At 43.1% G+C, this 19,853-nt stretch overlaps 1 protein-coding gene across 2 annotated transcripts; it reads right to left on the minus strand.

Annotated features, from left to right (window-relative positions):
• Window positions 1–5,846: 5,846 nt before the first annotated feature.
• LOC110499148 (disintegrin and metalloproteinase domain-containing protein 8) lies at window positions 5,847–19,783 on the minus strand. Of its 2 annotated transcripts, none has more exons than XM_021576093.3 (23): window positions 19,579–19,783; window positions 19,164–19,270; window positions 18,962–19,035; window positions 18,798–18,876; window positions 18,616–18,692; window positions 18,021–18,219; window positions 17,798–17,863; window positions 16,997–17,059; window positions 16,597–16,766; window positions 16,145–16,369; window positions 13,179–13,356; window positions 11,440–11,529; window positions 10,715–10,910; window positions 10,318–10,420; window positions 9,960–10,125; window positions 9,779–9,859; window positions 9,612–9,696; window positions 9,353–9,473; window positions 9,054–9,228; window positions 7,131–7,178; window positions 6,957–7,007; window positions 6,758–6,829; window positions 5,847–6,587 (listed from the first exon to the last, which is right to left on the minus strand). In XM_021576093.3, exons 1-23 carry the CDS (start codon window positions 19,622–19,624, stop codon window positions 6,528–6,530), a joined length of 2,532 nt encoding a protein of 843 aa, XP_021431768.3. In that variant the 5' UTR covers window positions 19,625–19,783; the 3' UTR covers window positions 5,847–6,527. The 2 variants fall into 2 exon arrangements, with proteins under 2 accessions (XP_021431768.3, XP_021431767.3); XM_021576092.3 differs by having other exon boundaries at window positions 5,847–6,590; window positions 19,579–19,768.
• Window positions 19,784–19,853: the final 70 nt, after the last annotated feature.

Below are 19,853 nucleotides of genomic sequence, written 5' to 3' on the forward strand. Positions count from 1 at the left end.
GTCCTGGAGGTTGGGTAGTTTTATTTTTTTAACCTTTATTTAACTAGTCAAGTCAGTTAAGAACAAATTATTATTTTCAATGACGGCCTAGGAACAGTGGGTTAATTGCCTTGTTCAGGGGCAGAATGACATTTTTACCTTGTCAGCTCGGGGATTCGATTTTGCAATCTTTCGGTTACTAGTCCAACTCTCTAACCACTACACTACTGCCGCCCCAGTTTGCCCCCGGTAATGCATTGGGCAGACCGCACCACCCTCTGGAGAGCCTTGCGGTTGTGCAGTTGCCGTACCAGGCGGTGATACAGCCCGACAGCATGCTTTCAATCTGTAAAACTTGGTGAGGGTGGCCTCCCGGGTGGCGCAGTGGTTAAGGGCGCTGTACTGCAGCGCCAGTACAGGGGTTTGCGCCCAGGCTCTGTCGTAACCGGCCGCGACCGGGAGGTCTGTGGGGCGATGCACAATTGGCCTAGCGTCGCCCGGGTTAGGGAGGGCTTGGTCGGTAGGGGTGTCCTTGTCTTATCGCGCACCAGCGACTCCTGTGACGGGCTGGGCGCAGTGTGCGCTAACCAAGGTGGCCAGGTGCACGGTGTTTCCTCCGGCGCATTGGTGCGGCTGGCTTCCGGGTTGGATGCATGCTGTGTTAAGAAGCAGTGCGGCTTGGTTGGGTTGTGTATCGGAGGACGCATGACTTTCAACCTTCGTCTCTCCCGAGCCCGTACGGGAGTTGTAGCGATGAGACAAGATAGTAGCTACTACAACAATTGGATACCACGAAATTGGGGAGAAAAAGGGGTAAAATTAAAAAAAATAATAAAAAAAAACTTTGAGGGCCAATTTTTTTTTTGCCTCCTGAGGTTGAAGAGGTACAGATTTGTACCTTGTCAGTTCAGGGGTTTGAACTTGCAACCACTTTTTGGAGAAATGTCCACTGGTCTGATGAAACAAAAATAGAACTGTTTGGCCATAATGACCATCGCTATGTTTGGAGGGAAAAGGGGAATGCTTGCAAGCCAAAGAACACCATCCCAACTGTGAAGCAAGGGGGTGGCAGCAACATGTTGTGGGGGTGCTGCTGCAGGAGGGACTGGTGCACTTTACAAAATAGATGGCATCACGAGGAATAAAATGTGGCTAAATTGAAGCAACATCTCAATGCTACCAAATACTAATTGAGTGTATGTAAACTTCTGACCCACTGGGAATGTGATGAAAGAAATAAAAGCTGAAATAAATCAAATCAAATGTATTTATATAGCCCTTCTTAGATCAGCTGATATCTCAAATCATTTACATAAACCCAGCCTAAACCCCAAACAGCAAGCAATGCATGTGTAGAATCACTCTACTATTATTCTGACATTTCACATTCTTAAAATAAAGTTGTGATCCTAACTGACCTAAGACACGATTAAATGTCAGGAATTGTGAAAAACTGAGTTTAAATGTATTTGGCTGAGGTGTATGTAAACATTCTACTTCAACTGCACCTGTAAGAAAAAAACATTAGCCCTTGAACAGAAGATGTAAACAAAGAGTCTCCAAACTAGACAGTTCAGTCCATTTCATCTGGAGGTTGGCTAAAACACCTAACAGAGCATACGAATGAAAGGAGGTTAAGTAGTCCTCCAAGGTGAGCAGGTTGAGTTCGTGCCGGCATAGGCCGTTCTTCAGTCGCAACTGTTTGTGGCTCTGGCCCTTGGGGAGCCCAAAGTGGCTCGGGCTCAGGTGGTGATAGGAGTGGAGGAGGTCCATCAGGTGGTGTATCTGGCCTCTATGTCCGTTTTGTGGGCATTTGTATTATTTGAGGGGCAGGGACTTTTCTGGGGGGGCTGGTGTGCCAGCGTGATCCATTTATCAGCATGAAGGTGGCGAGCTCCAGATGTCGACTGACCTGCAAGGGGTCCGATCAGAATGAGGCCATTCTGTTGCACCGCTGAGGCCGTCTGGCTCAGACCCAGTCTGACACTTGGATGATTGACTTCTTCACCCTGTGTGCCTTGTCGAAACCCTGTTTCATTGCTCTTTGGTGCCTGGTCACTGCCTGCTTTTCTTGGATGCGCCTAGTCGCCTAGAGACCCTGAGAGATGACTGCTCTGAGAGATGATGTTGCATCTGGACCCCTTTTGGATTGTTTGGCACTGAACTAAAAAAACGAAAGTATTTATCTAGTGAATATGTTGCAGGTACGCTCAGAGGATCGAGGTCTCTAGTGCCCAAAAGCCTGTATAACATGGGCAACACCATTGAAGACTGATACATTGGGATCTCTGTACATCTCCAGGTGTGGCAGCAATTAAAAGTTAGAGTTAATTCTCCTTTTGAATTTCACTTTTTTGTTAACAATTTTTTTTTAAACAGCCGCCCCCAAAAGTGGTCTCTACTGGTTTTGCTCTTGCTGCTGAAAGTCTCTTCAAGCAGCCTGGTTTAATCTGGGTCATCCTTGATCTCAGGCAAGGGAATCACACAGGCTACCGGTCTGAGGTAAATTCTGATGTTTTCCTAGAAGTGTTCAGCCAGGACTTGGCTACTGTCAGTATAGATAGCTTGAGGCAGCGAGCTGTCGTGCCACCTCATGAGGAGCAAGTTCAGAGTGACTGGTTCTGATCAGGCAGGATGATGAATGGGAGTGGTACTGTCACCCCATAGAGCACCAAGAGGTGGTTCTGGAGTAGGGTGACTTGCCTGAATGGCAATTGGAGGAAGGAGGTATGGTTTGCCATCTGTCGGAAACACTGAAGATCTGACCCCCGTCACTGGAGGATAAGGTGGAATTGGCCTTCACATCACAGAAAGAGGCTTTGGAGGGTCCTCTTCACCAGGAGCCAGGTTGAACTCAGGTGAGAGAGTGAGCTGACTGTTTGGAGACAGATGTGGCCTTGGGAGTCCTGGGTACAGTGAGAAGCTACTGTCCCATAGACTCGCTCTGATGAGTCACAGAAAGTGTGCAGTTCACATTCTACCATCTGGTTGTCTTCCCGTAGGGGCATATAGCATCAGGGCATGGTTATGTTGGAGAGGTCTGAGAACTAATTTTCCCATGTCTGCCTTCTGTCCATTAGGAAGTCAGGCTGTATGGGGTCTTCCCAGCCCATCATGCTGCGCCAGAGGTCCTGTACAAGAACCTTTGCCTGGGTTGTGAAAGGGATTATGTAGCCTAAGGGATCATATTAGCTGGCCAGTCTTGTGTAAATGACCCTCAGAGTTGTTTTATCTTCTCTTTGGACAGCTCGTTGTTTGTAGCCGAGGGTGTCTGGCTGACAGCTCTTGCGCAGTCCCAGAGCTGGTTCTTGTGGATCGATGGTGGTCTAAGAGAGCCATAGCTCACTGCTCTCAGACCTCACTCTGGAGGAAGGTGTTCCACAAAAGAGGGTTTGTTACTGGCCCATTGCCTGAACTCGAAACCCCCCGACTAAGAGGCAGCAGTACAGCCTGTCCGCCAATGACTTTCCCTCTGTCTCCGTGGCTAGACATGAGACAGTTGTCCACATAGAAGGGTTGCACGACTCCTAAACATAAGTGTTGCCATCATGGAGCATGATTCTGGAGGGCATAGATGGCAAAGCAAGGACAACACGTCGTTCCGAAGGGTTGGACCTGCCATTCATAGGTGCTGGGCTCTGCTTTTCAGTCCAAAACCCTCCAAATGAACCTGAGGAGTGGCTTGTCGGAGGGAAGAAGGCACACCTGGTGCAACATGCCTTTGACATGGCTGCTTATAGCCACTGCGTGTTGCCCAAACCTGAGGAGCATTCAGAGCAGGGAAGGGCCAAGTGTTGGTCCTGGTAGGAGGCATTCGTTCAGGATCTGACTGGTGTGCTGATAGGAGCAGTTGAACACTAGTCTGCATTTGCCGGTGTGTTGCTCAACAAGGTGGTGTAGCAGGTACCAGAATGCCAGGGATCCTTCCTCAGCATCAGGAGTGAGTTTGGAGAGACAGCCTGAGGTTACCAGCTTTTAGATCTCCTGATGGTGGACTTCGGCCAGCCTCAGATTCCTTAGCAACCGACGCTCAGTGCCACGAATGGAAGGCATCACTGCTCGTTTTGTAGCATGAAGCTGTGGGCTCTTGGGGGCCCTGAGTAGAGGCTTTGCATATCTCTGGACCCCCCCCAAAGATTATTGTGGTCTTTTCTTCCAGTAGATTCAAGGCAAACTGATCTTGTTTGGAACGTATGACTTCCTTTTCGTCTAGATAGAGGAATGTGTCCACTTGCCATAGCTTTTCTACATTCATCAGGAGTTCAGTGGCTGGGGAAACAATGGTAGAGAATAGGCATTGCTGGACGTCTGTGCGTGGCATCAGGCTTGCCGAGTACTGCACAACCCAACCAAGCTGGACAGTGACAGGGCCTCCCAGAGGGCCAATATGGACTGGATTGATGGGAACCAGCAGAGGTGGATGGTAAGACCCTATGAGCAATAGAGGCTGTGCCCTGTGGATCTGTGGAAGCGGCAAGGCCTTCAGATGTGGGTTCCTCCTCTGAAGCATGTCAGGGGGAGGTGTGCTCGGCTAGGCTGAGACTGCCTGTTGTGAAAGCATTTTGGACTTGATGCAACAGTCTCCTTCAGGGTATATGGTGAATGACGCAGAAGTTCCGCTTACTTGGCGGAACTTATAGTTGAACTTATAGTTCAAAGGCTCAGTACCTCTGGTTCACCCTCTACTGTAATCCAAGGCAGTAGGCAGCAGCAGGGAGAATGGATCGTTCAGAGCTGTCATCAAGAATGTCTCCATCGCCTCCTCACCATGATGTAGGATGAGTGACCACTTTTAATGTCACTCGTGGTGAGCGGTTTGGGCGGTCAAGATATAGGAACCCCGTCTCGGCTGTGTCGGTGCTGACCATAAGGACGTTCCTGTGCTCTTGCGGTATGACCTCATGTAGCACGGTGAGGTGTAACTCCTTGAAGGTGTTGCATGGGAGGGGGAACACCTCCAGAAAAGGCCTTTAACTGATACCAATCGCTGACCTTCTCCCTCGAGAGCTGCTTAAACTCAGGAAAGGGGCATAGGAAGTGTTCTTCTCCTTCACAGTAAGGACTATAATTTAATTCTTAGGCTTGTTCTAGTTCGATTGTTGCTGCTTACCACACGAAAAGCTGTAACTGGCTTGTTTGTCAAGTTCACTGGTCAGGAACATGTTGGTGGTACCCAGGCAACTTGGTTATTTCTGGTTAACTTGTCCTGGTAGTGTCAACATTGTGAACAGAGTGGCATTGGGGTTATGGTATGGGCAGGCATAAGCTATCCTGAGGCCCATTGTCGTGCCATTCATCTAAACGACCCTACGTTTTTTCCAAGGTATCCTTGACCAACTGATGCATATCTCTATTCCCAGTCATGTGGAATCTATAGACTAGGACCTAATTAATTTATTTAAATTGACTGATTTCCTTATATGAACTGTAAAATCTTTGAAATTGTTTCATGTTGCATTTATATTTTTGTTTGTACAATTATCTTATCCAAACAGATTACTCATTTCTGTAGCACTTATCAATAGCTGTTGTCAAGTTGTAAATTATAGTGCATGGAGAGAATAGTGTTTTTCCATCCACTAGGAACCGGTAGGTTTGCTAGACATTATTCATGGTTTCCTCGCATGTAAAGGGGGTGGAATTATTAGGGAATTAAGTAATTTATTCAATGTCTACCCAAACTGAATAGCAGGTGAATAGCATGCTATTCTCCTGCTTAAGTTCAAGGTCAGAATACGCATAGAGAAAAGTGCAGAAAAGGGAATTACGTTCCATTTATGTGCTTAACTCGGGTCAAAATCTGTCCCTTAAAATCACCCAGAAAGACTCACAGCTGTAGTCGCTGCAAAAGGTGATTCTAACATGTATTGACTCAGGAGGTTTAATACTTATCTAAATCAAGATATTCCACTTTGACATTAGATTTGTGTAGATCGTTGACAATAAATGACAATTAAATCCATTTATATCCCACTTTGTAACAACAACATGTGGAAAAAGTCAAGAGGTGTGAATACTTTCTGAAGGCACTGTACCTCTCACATGTACCATTCATTTGTAATATCTTGAAAAAAGAACTAACATCAATGTAATACTTATTTTTTTAAAGGCACACTGGCTTGAGATCATAAAACAGTAAATTAACATTCATAAGTACAAGAATTCCAAAGTAGAATTACGCTCTCTCCCTTGTAAAAAGTGCAAACAGAGGCAACCTATAAAAACGAGTGAAACTGCCAAAGGTTCATGTCAAAGGGAATGGTCTACTGTAACATGTTTGTTTTTTTACATACAATAATTGAAGAAATAAAAACACTGCATGAGAAATGCACCAGCAATCTGTTCCAGCATTTTCCAAACCACTTTTCCACAGTGGTTGAGAAGCACATTCTGAGACATCACTATGTTGATGTTGAGTTTTCAAAGACATTCTCCACAGATGCATATTAGGCTCAGTCATTCAGGACCTCCTAGAGTCTGAAACAAGAACTGGGCTCATCAAAGGTCTGTCTTCCTATGAGTCAACATATTGCTACATGCAGTAGTCATCATTGACGTGGCATGGGGGGAGGCTTCAGTGCAATCTTGTGGCTTGCTCCTCCTGAGGTCTGCTGAACACACAGGGATCAGTTAGACGGCCATCTTGAAACATGCCCTTCAATTCTGGTTTCATAAGGAATTACCAACAAAGTAATTTTTTTATTTTACTTTCGTGCTATGTCATGATTTTAGGAGACAAAAGACATGACTACAATAAGTGTGTTAAATGAACACCTACTTGTGGGTATTTAATGGGTACCATTGGTGCTGTGGCCTTGACTGGTGGCACTGGGACAACATGCTTGATTTTCTAACAGAACAATATACACCAATTGATAATGAGTTCATGATAAGACTGTGTAGAGACCATGTAGTTAGTTGTTATACAGTTATTAAATGTCAACATGCTATTAACTGTAATGGCTGAAATGACTTACCGGTGTGCTACTCAGAGTCGGCAAAGGCTTTGATGGAGGTAGGGGTTTAGTCTGATAAAAAATAGAATAAAGAAAATGTTTGCACAAGTTTGGTGCGTCAGTATACAGTACGTTTCTAAGATTCCTGAGTTTAGTAACATGATATGTTTCAGTATTTCAATTGACATAGCTCACCGGTTCAATGCAAGACTGTGGCAGCACTGCAGGCAAGCTCTTTGGTGGCTGGAAGACAAAATATTGTTCTCCGCTTAGTCTGCATTTATTTTCCTTTCTAAATATCTACTCAAAACATACCCACTTTACTTTAGGCAGGCTATCTCTATCAGTTCAGCAAACTGTTTAAATTCTTGTTGATATTATTATATATTACATAGGAACTACATACAGTTGAAGTTTACATAGACCTTAGCCAAATACATTTAAACTCAGTTTTTCACAATTCCTGACATTTAATCCTAGTAAAAATTCCCTGTCTTAGGTAAGTTAGGATCACCACTTTATTATAAGAATGTGAAATGTCAGAATAATAGTAGATAGGATTTATTTGAGCTTTTATTTCTTTCATCACATTCCCAGTGGGTCAGAAGTTTACATACACTCAATTGGTAGCATTGCCTTTAAATTGTTTAACTTGGGTCAGAAATTTTGGGTAGCCTTCCACAAGCTTCCCACAATAAGTTGGGTGAATTTCGGCCCATTCCTCCTGACAGACATGGTGTAACTGAGTCAGTTTTGTAGGCCTCCTTCCTCACACACGCTGTTTCAGTTCTACCCACCAATTTTCTATGGGATTAAGGTCAGGGCTTTGTGATGGCCACTCCAATACCTCGATTTAGTTGTCCTTAAGCCATTTTGCCACAACTTTGGAAGTATGCTTGGGGTCATTGTCCATTTGGAAGACCCATTTGCGACCAAGCTTTAACTTCCTGACTGATGTCTTGAGATGTTGCTTCAATATATCCAAATAATTTTCCTCCCAATGACGCCATCTATTTTGTGAAGTGCACCAGTCCCTCCTGCAGCAAAGCACCCCCACAACATGATGCTGCCACCCCTGTGCTTCACGGTTGGGATGGTGTTCTTCAGCGTGCAAGCCTCCCCCTTTTTCCTCTAAAGATAATGATGGTCATTATGGCCAAACAGTTCTATTTTTGTTTCATCAGATCAGAGGACATTTCTCCAAAAAGTACGATCTTTGTTCCCATGTGCAGTTACAAACCTTAGTCTGGCTTTTTTATGGCGATTTTGGAGCAGTGGCTTCATCCTTGTTGTGCGGCCTTTCAGGTTATGTCGATATAGGACTCGTTTTACTGTGGATATAGATACTTTTGTACCTGTTTCCTCCAGCATCTTCACAAGGTCCTTTGCTGTTGTTCTGGGATTGATTTGCACTTTTCGCACCAAAGTAAGTTCATCTCTAGGAGACAGAACGCGTCTCCTTCCTGAGCGGTATGACGGCTGCGTGGTCCCATGGTGTTTATACTTGCGTACTATTGTTTGTACAGATGAACGTGGTACCTTCAGGCATTTGGAAATTGCTCCCAAGGATGAACCCGACTTGTGGAATTCTACTATTTGTTTTCTGAGGTCTTGGCTGATTTCTTTTGATTTTCCCATGATGTCAAGCAAAGAGGCCTTGAAATACATCCACAGGTACACCTCCAATTGACTCAAATGATGTCAATTAGCCTATCAGAAGCTTCCAAAGCCATGACATAATTATATGGAATTTTCCAACCTGTTTAAAGGCACAGTCAACTAAGTGTATGTAAACTTCTGACCCACTGGAATTGTGATACAGTGAATTATAAGTGAAATAATCTGTCTTTAAACAATTGTTGGAAAAATGACTTGTGTCATGCACAAAGTAGATGTCCTAACCGACTTGCTAAAAATATAGTTTGTTAACAAGAAATTTGTGGAGTGGTTGAAAAATGAGTTTTAATGACTCCAACCTAATTGTATGTAAACTTCCGACTTCAACTGCATATGTATGTTATGTGTAACATGATACTACAAATGACTCCACATAAGGCCTTTATCAATCTGCCTGGACTAGTGGTAATGTTGAGATAATGTTGTGGTAATGTAGCTCACCTGTGGAGGGGGCCTGGAAGGGACCACAGTGACAAACAGAGGGATACAGGCTTGTGTTGCAGATGACTCCATGAAGGTGGGTTGGCTGATTTGGGGGGGCTTGCTAAGAGGATTACCCTTCCCACTCCGCTCCTGGAACATTGGGTTCAACTGGCCCGGAGCAGAGTGGACTTTCCTTCAAATACAGATCAATACTTAACACATCAATATGTTGATTGTGTACCAAATCATTTGAAATGACAACTGAAGAGGCATTCACAAAAAGCTAAAAAAAGAATACGTTGGCGGAAAAAACTCACCTTTTGGAAATGTAGTTCTCTCTTTTGTCCTTCTTGCAGCACATCAGTCCTGCAACCAGGAAAGTGAGCAGCAACAAGACAGCTATTGATGCAGAGACACCAGCTACCACCCCAAATTGGTCTGCAAAACCAAAACATTACTAATCATTAAAAGATGTCCATTTTTATCAACTGTTCAGGTTTACCTTTACAAAATGTAACACATGATATGAAATACATAAACCACAATGCATGTCACAACAGAGTGAATGAGGCATACCTTGAGGCAAGTCTGAATACTTGACGTCACAGTAGGGTGGAGCCCAACCTGGGTTACAGTGGCACTGTCCCTTGTTGTTGCACACCTAACAAAAGAGAGCCATGATTGTGATGACAATTCTAGCGGAAGTTTTCTAACAACTCAAAATCAACAATCAATGCACTCACCCCATTGTTGTGGCATTTTGATGAACAGTCCTCCGTTTGACCATAGACTTTGACATCTTGGCATTTGTGATCATAGCAAACCTATGGAAACAAAGATGAATTGTTCACTTCATTTGCACACTCATATGAATTCCAATAAGGCCCTCTCAAGGGATGATTTGGATTTCAGAAACAGTCTTACCTCATTCATTCCACATTTGGTTCCTGTTGGGACCATGTCGAGGGCTCTTGTCTTATCCTGGTCCACTGCTATGTTGCATGTTCCCCTCATTGTATAGGAGGCCTTCTGCCCAGTAATGGGATACTCATCCCCTCCCGAGCAAAATAGCGTTCCACATTTTATATTCCTAGGAGAAGAAAATAATATGATAATGTCTTTCTTAACAACACAAACTTACGGAAGTATTGTAATAGCTGTTTTCTATTATTTGTAAATTGCCTTGGGAGGAACATTGTGTGATCATATTGTGAAGTGAAATGTCAGGAAATGGAAATGTCAAAACACAGGAAGTCAATGTGACAGATGGGAGTGGACATACTGTGGTGTGCAACGCACAAAGCCATATTTGGTCCTTCCGCAGTGGGCACCTTCAATGCCACCGAGGTTTAGATTAAAGCAGGAATCCGTGCCTACTTGTGCCGCTAGAAGATAAGAGAGATGAGAGTTATGATTCTTGGTTCCACAGGATATGACAGGAATCCTTACTGCAGATTATCATCATTGCACAAATCACAATATGACATTTAACTTGCACTAACTGAATGAGATTATATCTAGGCCTATTTTGTTTCTGGAAGGGTTCTGCTTTGTGTTAATGAAATAACATCATACAGTTATGGATGGTTGCGCTATGTCATAACTAGTGTAGTGTAAATGAATATATAATTGATAAGAAACATCATTGGCTATGTACTTAAAACAGTAAAGACAAGTACCTGGTCCCCATAGTCTCTTGCAGTGTTGCTGAAGTGTTGGGCATTGCCCATTGTAGCAGTACCCCAGACTATAGTTGCAAGGTTTCCCGTTCATTTTAAAGGTATCTTCTGGGCAATGCTCTGAAGTTCCAGTGCAATACTCTGCCAGGTCACAATCACTGGAAGCTGCTCTACACAAACTGGTTGCCTGTTTAAGCTGAAGGTTGAATGGAGAACAAATAGTTCAGTGGTTGAGTAAGTAACTTCCTAACAGATTAATAACTAATACAGCTAACATAAATGTCTGCTAAAAATCGGACACTACTACTACAGCAAAGTGTATGATTCTTGGTTAGATGCCAAGTCTGGTGGTTCATACAGTACAGATTTTATTTGATGACTGACTAGGCCCGCTTCTTACAGTCCCCTGACTGTCATTTTGGAAGGAGGAAGGATATGGACTGTACAGTACAGGGAAACACATTATTGCTAGTATCCCAACCCTGGTTTCTCAATCCACCCATCTGTTCTTTATAGAGCCGAACCCTACTTCTCTTATGGCTATGTTCTTTTTTTGTTGCTGGTGGTTATTAGTTGCAGTTGGTTGGGTGTGTCTGTCTGAGTCGTGGTGAGCAAAGAGAGATCAAAGATGGACGTTACCAGCTGGTCTGAGTCATTCAATCATACGTTTAATAAAGCACCCAGATTTGAATATGGTTTTACATAAAGATCAAAAATGCACTTACTTGGCAGTTTTCGCAGCATGTTCCATGATCACAGCTGGATCCCTCAGTGAGGCGACAGGTTGTGGGGTCACAGCAGGGATTCTTACACTCCTGGGAGGGACAAAAGACACACCAGTCCGAGACAAAAGACAAAATAACTATTTCATCTTACCACTGTCAAATGAATTATTTATAAAAGTCAGTCACCCAAAAAATGTCATTTAAGGTGCAAAGCATTCATGCATGTGTATATTTTGTCTCCCTTTCATATGCGTTTGAAAATGTTTGTCATCCTTATAACAAAGCCAAACCTTTGAGTCAGAGGAATAGTGTAAGACAATATAATCAATGGCAGTGTACATACAGTACCAGTCAAAAGTTTGGACACACCTACTCATTCAAGGGTTTTATATTTTTCAAAGTAGCCACACTTTGCCTTGACGACAGCTTTGCACAGTCTTGGCATTCTCTCAACCAGCTTCATGAGGAATGCTTTTGCAACAGTCTTGAAGGAGTTCCCACATATGCTGAGGAGTTGTTGGCTGCTTTTCCTTCACTCTGAGGTCCAACTCATCCCAAACCATCTCAATTGGGTTGAGGTCGGGTGACTGCAGAGACCTGGTCCTCTGATGCAGCACTCCATCACTCTCTTTAGTCAAATAGCCCTTACACAGCCTGGAGGTGTGTTGGGTCATTGTCCTGTTGAAAAACAAATGATAGTCCCACTAAGCACAAACCAGATGGGATGGCGTATGCTGCTGAGTGTTGTGGTAGCCATGCTGGTTAAGTGTGCCTGGAATTCTAAATAAATCACAGACAGAGTCACTAGCAAAGCACCCCCACACCCCCTCCTCCATGCTTCACGGTGGGAACCACACATGCGGAGATCATTCGTTCACCTACTCTGCATCTCACAAAGACACGGAGGTTGGAACCAAAAATCTCAAATTTGGACCCTTCAGACCAAAGGACAGATTTCAACCGGTCTAATGTCCATTAATCTTTTATTCTCATTGGTGTCCTTTAGTAGTGGTTTCTTTGAAGCAATTGGACCATGAAGGCCTGATTCACGCAGTCTCCTCTGAACAGTTTATGTTGAGATGTGTATGTTACTGGAACTCTGTGAAGCATTTATTTGGGCTGCAATCTGAGGTGGAGTTAACTCTAATGAACTTATCCTCTGCAGCAGAAGTAACTCTGGGTCTTCCTTTCCTGTGGCGGTCCTCATTAGAGCCAGTTTCATCATAGCGCTTGATGGTTTTTGCAACTGCACTTGAAGAGTTCTTGACGTTTTCTGGATTGATTGACCATCATGTCTTAAAGTAATGATGGACTGTTGTTTATCTTTGCTTATTTGACTTGGTATTTTACTAAATAGGGTTATCTTTTGTATACCACCCCTACCTTGTCACAACACAACTGATTGTCTCAAACGCATTACGAAGGAAAGAAATTCCACAAATGAACTTTTAACAAGACACACTTGTTAATTGAAATGCATTCATGAAGCTGGTTGAGAGAATGCCAAGAGTGTGCAAAGCTGTGTTCAAGGCGGCTACTTTGAAGAATCTCAAATCTCAAATATATTTTTATTTGTTTAACACTTTTCTGGTTACTACATGATTCCATGTGTTATTTCATAGTTTTGATGTCTTGACTATTATTCTACAATGTAGAAAATTGTACAAATAAAGAAAAACCCTGCAATGAGTAGGTGTGTCCAAACTTTTGACTGGTACTGTACATGGAGCCTGACTAACCTCTACAGTTCCACAGTCACACTCCTCTCCAGGGTCCAGGAAGCCATTGCCACAGGCAGGCCCCACATACAGCTTGTCAGAGCCGGGTGTGTCCTGCAGACAGCTGGGATTGGCTCTCTCCAGGAAGTCACTCAGCTGCTCCTGACTGCAGCCACTGAACAGCTCTGGGTACACTGACCTGAAGGTGTGGGAATGATAGCTCACTTTAGAATGACTAACATAATAACATAGGAAATGCCTCAGTGTGTCAATGTGTCGCGGACCAGGATGTCTTGCTCCCAGGCAGACTAAATAACTTTTTTGCTCGCTTTGAAGACAATACAGTGCCACTGACATGGCCCGCTACCAAAACCTGCGGGCTCTCCTTCACTGCAGCCGACTTGAGTAAAACATTTAAACGTGTTAACCCTCGCAAGGCTGCAGGCCCAGACGGCATCCCCAGCCGCGTCCTCAGAGCATGCGCAGACCAGCTGGCTGGTGTGTTTACGGACATATTCAATCAATCCTTATTCCAGTCTGCTGTTCCCACATGCTTCAAGAGGGCCACCATTGTTCCTGTTCCCAAGAAAGCTAAGGTAACTGAGCTAAACAACTACCGCCCCGTAGCACTCACTTCCATCATCATGAAGTGCTTTGAGAGACTAGTCAAGGACCATATCACCTCCACCCTACCTGACACCCTTGACCCACTCCAATTTGCTTACCGCCCCAATAGGTCCACAGACGACGCAATCGCAACCACACTGCCCTAACCCATCTGGACAAGAGGAATACCTATGTGAGAATGCTGTTCATTGACTACAGCTCAGCATTTAACACCATAGTACCCTCCAAACTCGTCATCAAGCTCGAGACCCTGGGTCTCGACGCCGCCCTGTGCAACTGGGTACTGGACTTCCTTACGGCGACCCCCAGGTGGTGAGGGTAGGTAACAACATCTCCACCCTGCTGATCCTCAACACTGGGGCCCCACAAGGGTGCGTTCTGAGCCCTCTCCTGTACTCCCTGTTCACCCACGACTGCGTGGCCATGCACGCCTCCAACTCAATCATCAAGTTTGCGGACGACACTACAGTGGTAGGCTTGATTATCAACAACGACGAGACGGCCTACAGGGAGGAGGTGAGGGCCCTCGGAGTGTGGTGTCAGGAAAATAACCTCTCATTCAATGTCAACAAAACAAAGGAGATGATCGTGGACTTCAGGAAACAGCAGAGGGAGCACCCCCCTATCCACATCGACGGGACAGTAGTGGAGAGGGTAGTAAGTTTTAAGTTCCTCGGCGTACACATCACGGACAAACTGAATTGGTCCACCCACACAGACAGCGTTGTGAAGAAGGCGCAGCAGTGCCTCTTCAACCTCAGGAGACTGAAGAAATTTGGCTTGTTACCAAAAGCACTCACAAACTTCTACAGATGCACAATCGAGAGCATCCTGTCGGGCTGTATCACCGCCTGGTACGGCAACTGCTCCACCCACAACCTTAAGGCTCTCCAGAGGGTAGTGAGGTCTGCACAACACATCACCGGGGGCAAACTACCTGCCCTCCAGGACACCTACACCACCCGATGTCACAGGAAGGCCATAAAGATCATCAAGGATAACAACCACCCGAGCCACTGCCTGTTCACCCCGCTATCATCCAGAAGGCAAGGTCAGTACAGGTGCATCAAAGCAGGGACCGAGAGACTGAAAAACAGCTTCTATCTCAAGGCCATCAGACTGTTAAACAGCCACCATTAACATTGAGTGGCTGCTGCCAACATGCAGACTCAACTCCAGCCTCTTTAATAATGGAAATTGATGGAAAAATGTATCACTAGCCACTTTAAACAATGCCACTTAATATAATGTTTACATACCCTACATTACTCATCTCATATGTATATGTATATACTGTACTCTATATCATCGACTGCATTTTGCCATCTTTATGTAATACATGTATCACCAGCCACTTTAAACAATGCCACTTAATATAATGTTTATATACCCTACTGTTAGGAAATTATGATTAATATGACTGAACAAATCATTTTAAATGTAACTGTAACTAAGTAAACTTATTTTATATCTGATTAACTATATGAGTTCATAAGGTGGGATTGTGAGACAGGACAAGGAGTAATAAAAGTTAATGAACACCATCCCAACTAGGAAGAAACGAATGGGTTGGGGACTGTGTAAACAAATAATGTCGTTAACCTAACGTTGAACCTACAGAAACTTAGCTCTGGGGTTTTTAGATAAGGCAGTGAGTGCATCCCTGGGTTTTCTGTTAATTAAAACTGTCAGTTCAGTGGTGATCGATAATGTTGAGGGGTCAAAAGTTATCTGGGAGTGTGTTAGTAAGTTAGAATGAACTTTTCACCTTACTTTGTCCCGGTCGAGAGGAGGGGATTCTGTTAAAGCAATGAAATGACGTCATGATCTGTATATAAACTGCTGCACGTGATTAAGTGGGAGCGAGCTCCGAGAATAAATTATATTACCTATTATTGAAAGACTGGTCTGCGTCTATTTTATGCAAACAATACATTTTAGGAATTCTCATAAAATAGATTAAGGGCTTTCAATTGATGAAAGCACATTGGCATAAATTAAATTACAGTAACACCTACATTACTCATCTCATATGTATATACTGTACTCTATACCATCTACTGCATCTTCCCTATGCCGTTCTGTACCGTCACACATTCATCTCTCTTTATGTACATATTCTTTATCCCTTTACACTTGAGTGTATAAAGTAGTAGTTGTGGAATTGTTAGGTTAGATTACTCATTGGTTATTACTGCATTGTCGGAACTAGAAGCACAAGCATTTCGCTACACTCGCATTAACATCTGCTAACCATGTGTATGTGACCATTAACATCTGCTAACCATGTGTATGTGACAAATAAAATTGGATTGAATTTTGTGAGTAATTGTGTAATGTATGAGTGTTTTTGTCTTTACCTGAGCCGATCTGCCATGACACAGTTGTCGTTGTACAGCGATGTCCCACAGGTGCAGCCTGAAGTATCATGGGACATGCCCAGGTTGTGGCCCATCTCATGAGCGATGGTCGAGGCAATGCCAAATGGGTTTCTATTGTGGTCCTGGTTGACTGCACCTGAACTTCCAGTGCACATGGCAAGTTTATTTGCCAGTCCGACAGTATCGCCCAAGAAATCTTTACCACTGTTAAAAACAACAAAATGTTGGGGAAAAGCTTTAGAATTTGTTCATCGTTCTAAAAGACGAGACATTTGTCCATTGTTCTAATTTTATGCATTAAAAACAACATTTTATATTTACATTTTTTACAGTACATAATATCAAACAATAATGTCATGGGAAAATTGTGATTAATTGCAATCCAGTTCCTTTCATCAACACAAAAAATAAAGATACGGCTAATTACTCACGTGACAAACTGGGCATTGTCATGCTTTACCCTCTTTAGAAGGTCGTCTTGACGCCACTGGAGAAACCTATCCAGGGTGTTCTCAGGACTGGCTGTGACATCAATGTGATCCCTGGTAGTCCACATCTCCAACCCCACCAGCATGACCCGGATGTTCAATGGCTGATACAACTAGGAAGCAGAGACGGCAATCTTTTCAATAACTCCTTCGTGAATATAAGATACACGTACTAGAGCTAGGTCGGAAAACTCCTGGCCCTAAACTCGGATTATAAACAGTAAGCAATTCAATAAAGTGCCTATAACTAGAGCCTGGACCGGTGAATCTCTATGCTTATGCAGACATTCACATACACACATACAAAACGACACACAAGTAGATGACTTCCTTGAAAGGGTACCTTATCAACATGATTGGCAATTTCCAGCATCCGAGTTTTGGTTTCGCTTCCAAATATTTTGTACTGAAAAATAAAATTAAAATACATACACTGAACAAAAATATAAATGCAACATGCAACCATTTTACTGAGTTATAGTTACATATAAGGAAATCAGACAATTGAAATAAATTCAGTAGTCTATGGTTTTCACATGACTGGGCAGGGGCGCAGACATGGGTGGGGGCCTGGGAGGACACAGGCCCACCCACTTGGGAGCCAAGCCCACCCACAAAAGGGCTTTATTACAGACAGAAATACTCCTCAGTTTCATCAGTTGTCCTGGTGACTGGTTTCAGACGATCCTGCAGGTGAAGAAGCTGGATGTGGAGGTCCTGGGTTGACGTGGTTACACATGGTCTGCTGTTGTGAGGCCGGTCGGATGTACTGCCAAATTCTCTAAAACTACGTTGGAGCGGTTTATGATAGAGAATTTAACCTTCAATTCTCTGGCATCCGTTCTGGTGGACATTCCTGCAGTCAGCGTGCCAACTGCACACTCCCTCAAAACTTGAGACATCTGTGGTATTGTGTTGTGTGACAAAACTACCCATTTTAGGGTGGCCTTTTATTATCCCCAGCACAAAGCGCACCTGTGTAATGATCGTGCTGTTTAAATCAGCTTCTTGATATGCCATGTGGATGGATTATCTTGGCAAAGGAGAAATGCTCACTAACAGGGATGTAAATCACTTTGTGCACAAAATTTGATGGCAAATGGAACATTTCAAACTATAAAATCTATGTTGATACATAATATACCTCTGTGTAGTCAGCCACCAGATACATCTCCACAAATCTTTGAGGTCCAGTGATGGGTTTACTTTTCTAAAATAAAATAATAAAAAAAGGGAGATAAGAAAACACTGGACTCACCTTACAAGATAAATACAACTAGTAGAAAACATGAACCCTGAACACTATTTTTGGATGTGTATTGTTGCAACTAAGTAACAAAAGGAAGCAGTAGTAAGTAACTGCATACCCAGCCTTTGGACTTGAAGAGGCCCGAGAGTCTGGGAGCCGGGCCCTGGTCGTGGTCATAGACCGTGCTGTCGTTGGAGTGACCACAGCTGGCCTTGTTGGTTCTGAGGTGCTCCTGCCTGTACAGAGCATGCTCCCCATCGGCAGAGTCTCCTAAAGGCTCAATCAAGTAGACCTTCTGCTCAGCCCTCACAAAGCCACTGGAAAGACACATCAGTGAGCGGTTTACTGAGTGTGGAATTGCAAGGCACGGACAATCGGTTTCTCCCCAATTAAAATAGCATTGTTACTCCAATTATATGATATAGTATGAATAATCAACATCAAAGGCAGTAAGCTATTCAGTATAGCAACTCTAATCATTGTCTTGTAGGTGAAAAGACAGGTACATTTCTAAATGTCTAAGACCGCTTTCAAAAATAATTTCAACCACAAATGTCTCAGTGATTTGAATTACACATATGTGGAAATATAGCCATGTTGAATTTCTCAAACGAGAAGTTTGATTTCCTGAGAAATCTATTGATTGCCAACTAGTTCAGAAAGTTCAGAAACTGCCAATAGAAAACAGGAAATATGCAGAAATACTCACTTACCTAATGCCAGAACAGATTCCAACACTAACAGATGAATCTTCAATGCCTTGAATATGACCATGATAATAGCAGTGGTCCTAAAGGAAGTTTAAATTAGTACAAGTATTGGTTTAGAGCTTCTCTTGAATGAAACAAAACAAAGTGACACAAATCTGAACTACTATATTTAATGGCTCCGATACCTCATAATTTGGAAATGTTGTCACCCGCTTTCCATCTTCGGAATAGTTCGTTTCAGTGTAATGCCTCCCAATAAGTTGCCTATGAAAATAACAATTAAAATAACTGCTACTAAACTTGCTACCAAAACACATCTAGTAAATAGTGGATGGTTAAAATAATGTACCTATTTTTGTCAAGATGAATTGTGTGGTTCTCTCCAGAAATGGTTAATACATATTGTAGCCCATCAGGATAAACCTATAGGTAAGATGTCGACAATGAAACGCTGTTCTCCTCTTTATTGGGGATTTGAAATACTGTATTTCCCTAATTTACAGGAACCACTGTTACATAGTTATAGAGAAAAGATAACGGGATGTAAGCACCTGGTTTGAGAAAATGTTTCTTTTGACCCGACCAGTCAGTCTCTGAGGTCGGACGACATCGTAGCGCTCCACGTGATCTAATGTCCGTGCGCCCTTGACCAGTACAACTAAAAGAACAGACATCCAGACCTATTATAACGTTTATCTCTTTCTTATAGTAATTGCTATTCATTTAAAGTCTAGACATTGATCATACGACGAGCATCAAACGAGTTCTAAACATTGCAATGTTATATATGTCAAATTGCGTTATTATCCTAACAGATGTGCTAAGAGGTCCTTATAAATACAGTACTGTACAGCAAAATACAAATTTTTGTATTTCATTCAATTGTTCATAATTAGCCCATTATTTTATATTTAAAAAAACTTCAGATAGTACATATTAAACCATAATTATATATGTTAAACTTACCACAATAGATAATGCATAACAGGAATATATATAGAGTGTATCGCATGGCTGGAGCGTAATATCCCTGAGTTTCTCAAGTGTGCTGTATTGCACGGATACTGAACACAGACATTAAGCAGCTCTCTAAGGTACCAGTTCCGCCTCTCCGTTATGTAGCCTACGTTATCAGCAAAGGGCAGCCGTTGCGTGTAGCAATCATGACATCACATTTTACCGGAAAACCGGTCCAGATTATTAATACTGTTTACTGTTACCTAGGAATGTTTGAATTCTGT

The sequence above is a fragment of the Oncorhynchus mykiss genome, chromosome 20, assembly GCF_057628025.1.
Source record: "Oncorhynchus mykiss isolate SJ-2025 chromosome 20, ASM5762802v1, whole genome shotgun sequence".
Taxonomy (NCBI): domain Eukaryota; kingdom Metazoa; phylum Chordata; class Actinopteri; order Salmoniformes; family Salmonidae; genus Oncorhynchus; species Oncorhynchus mykiss.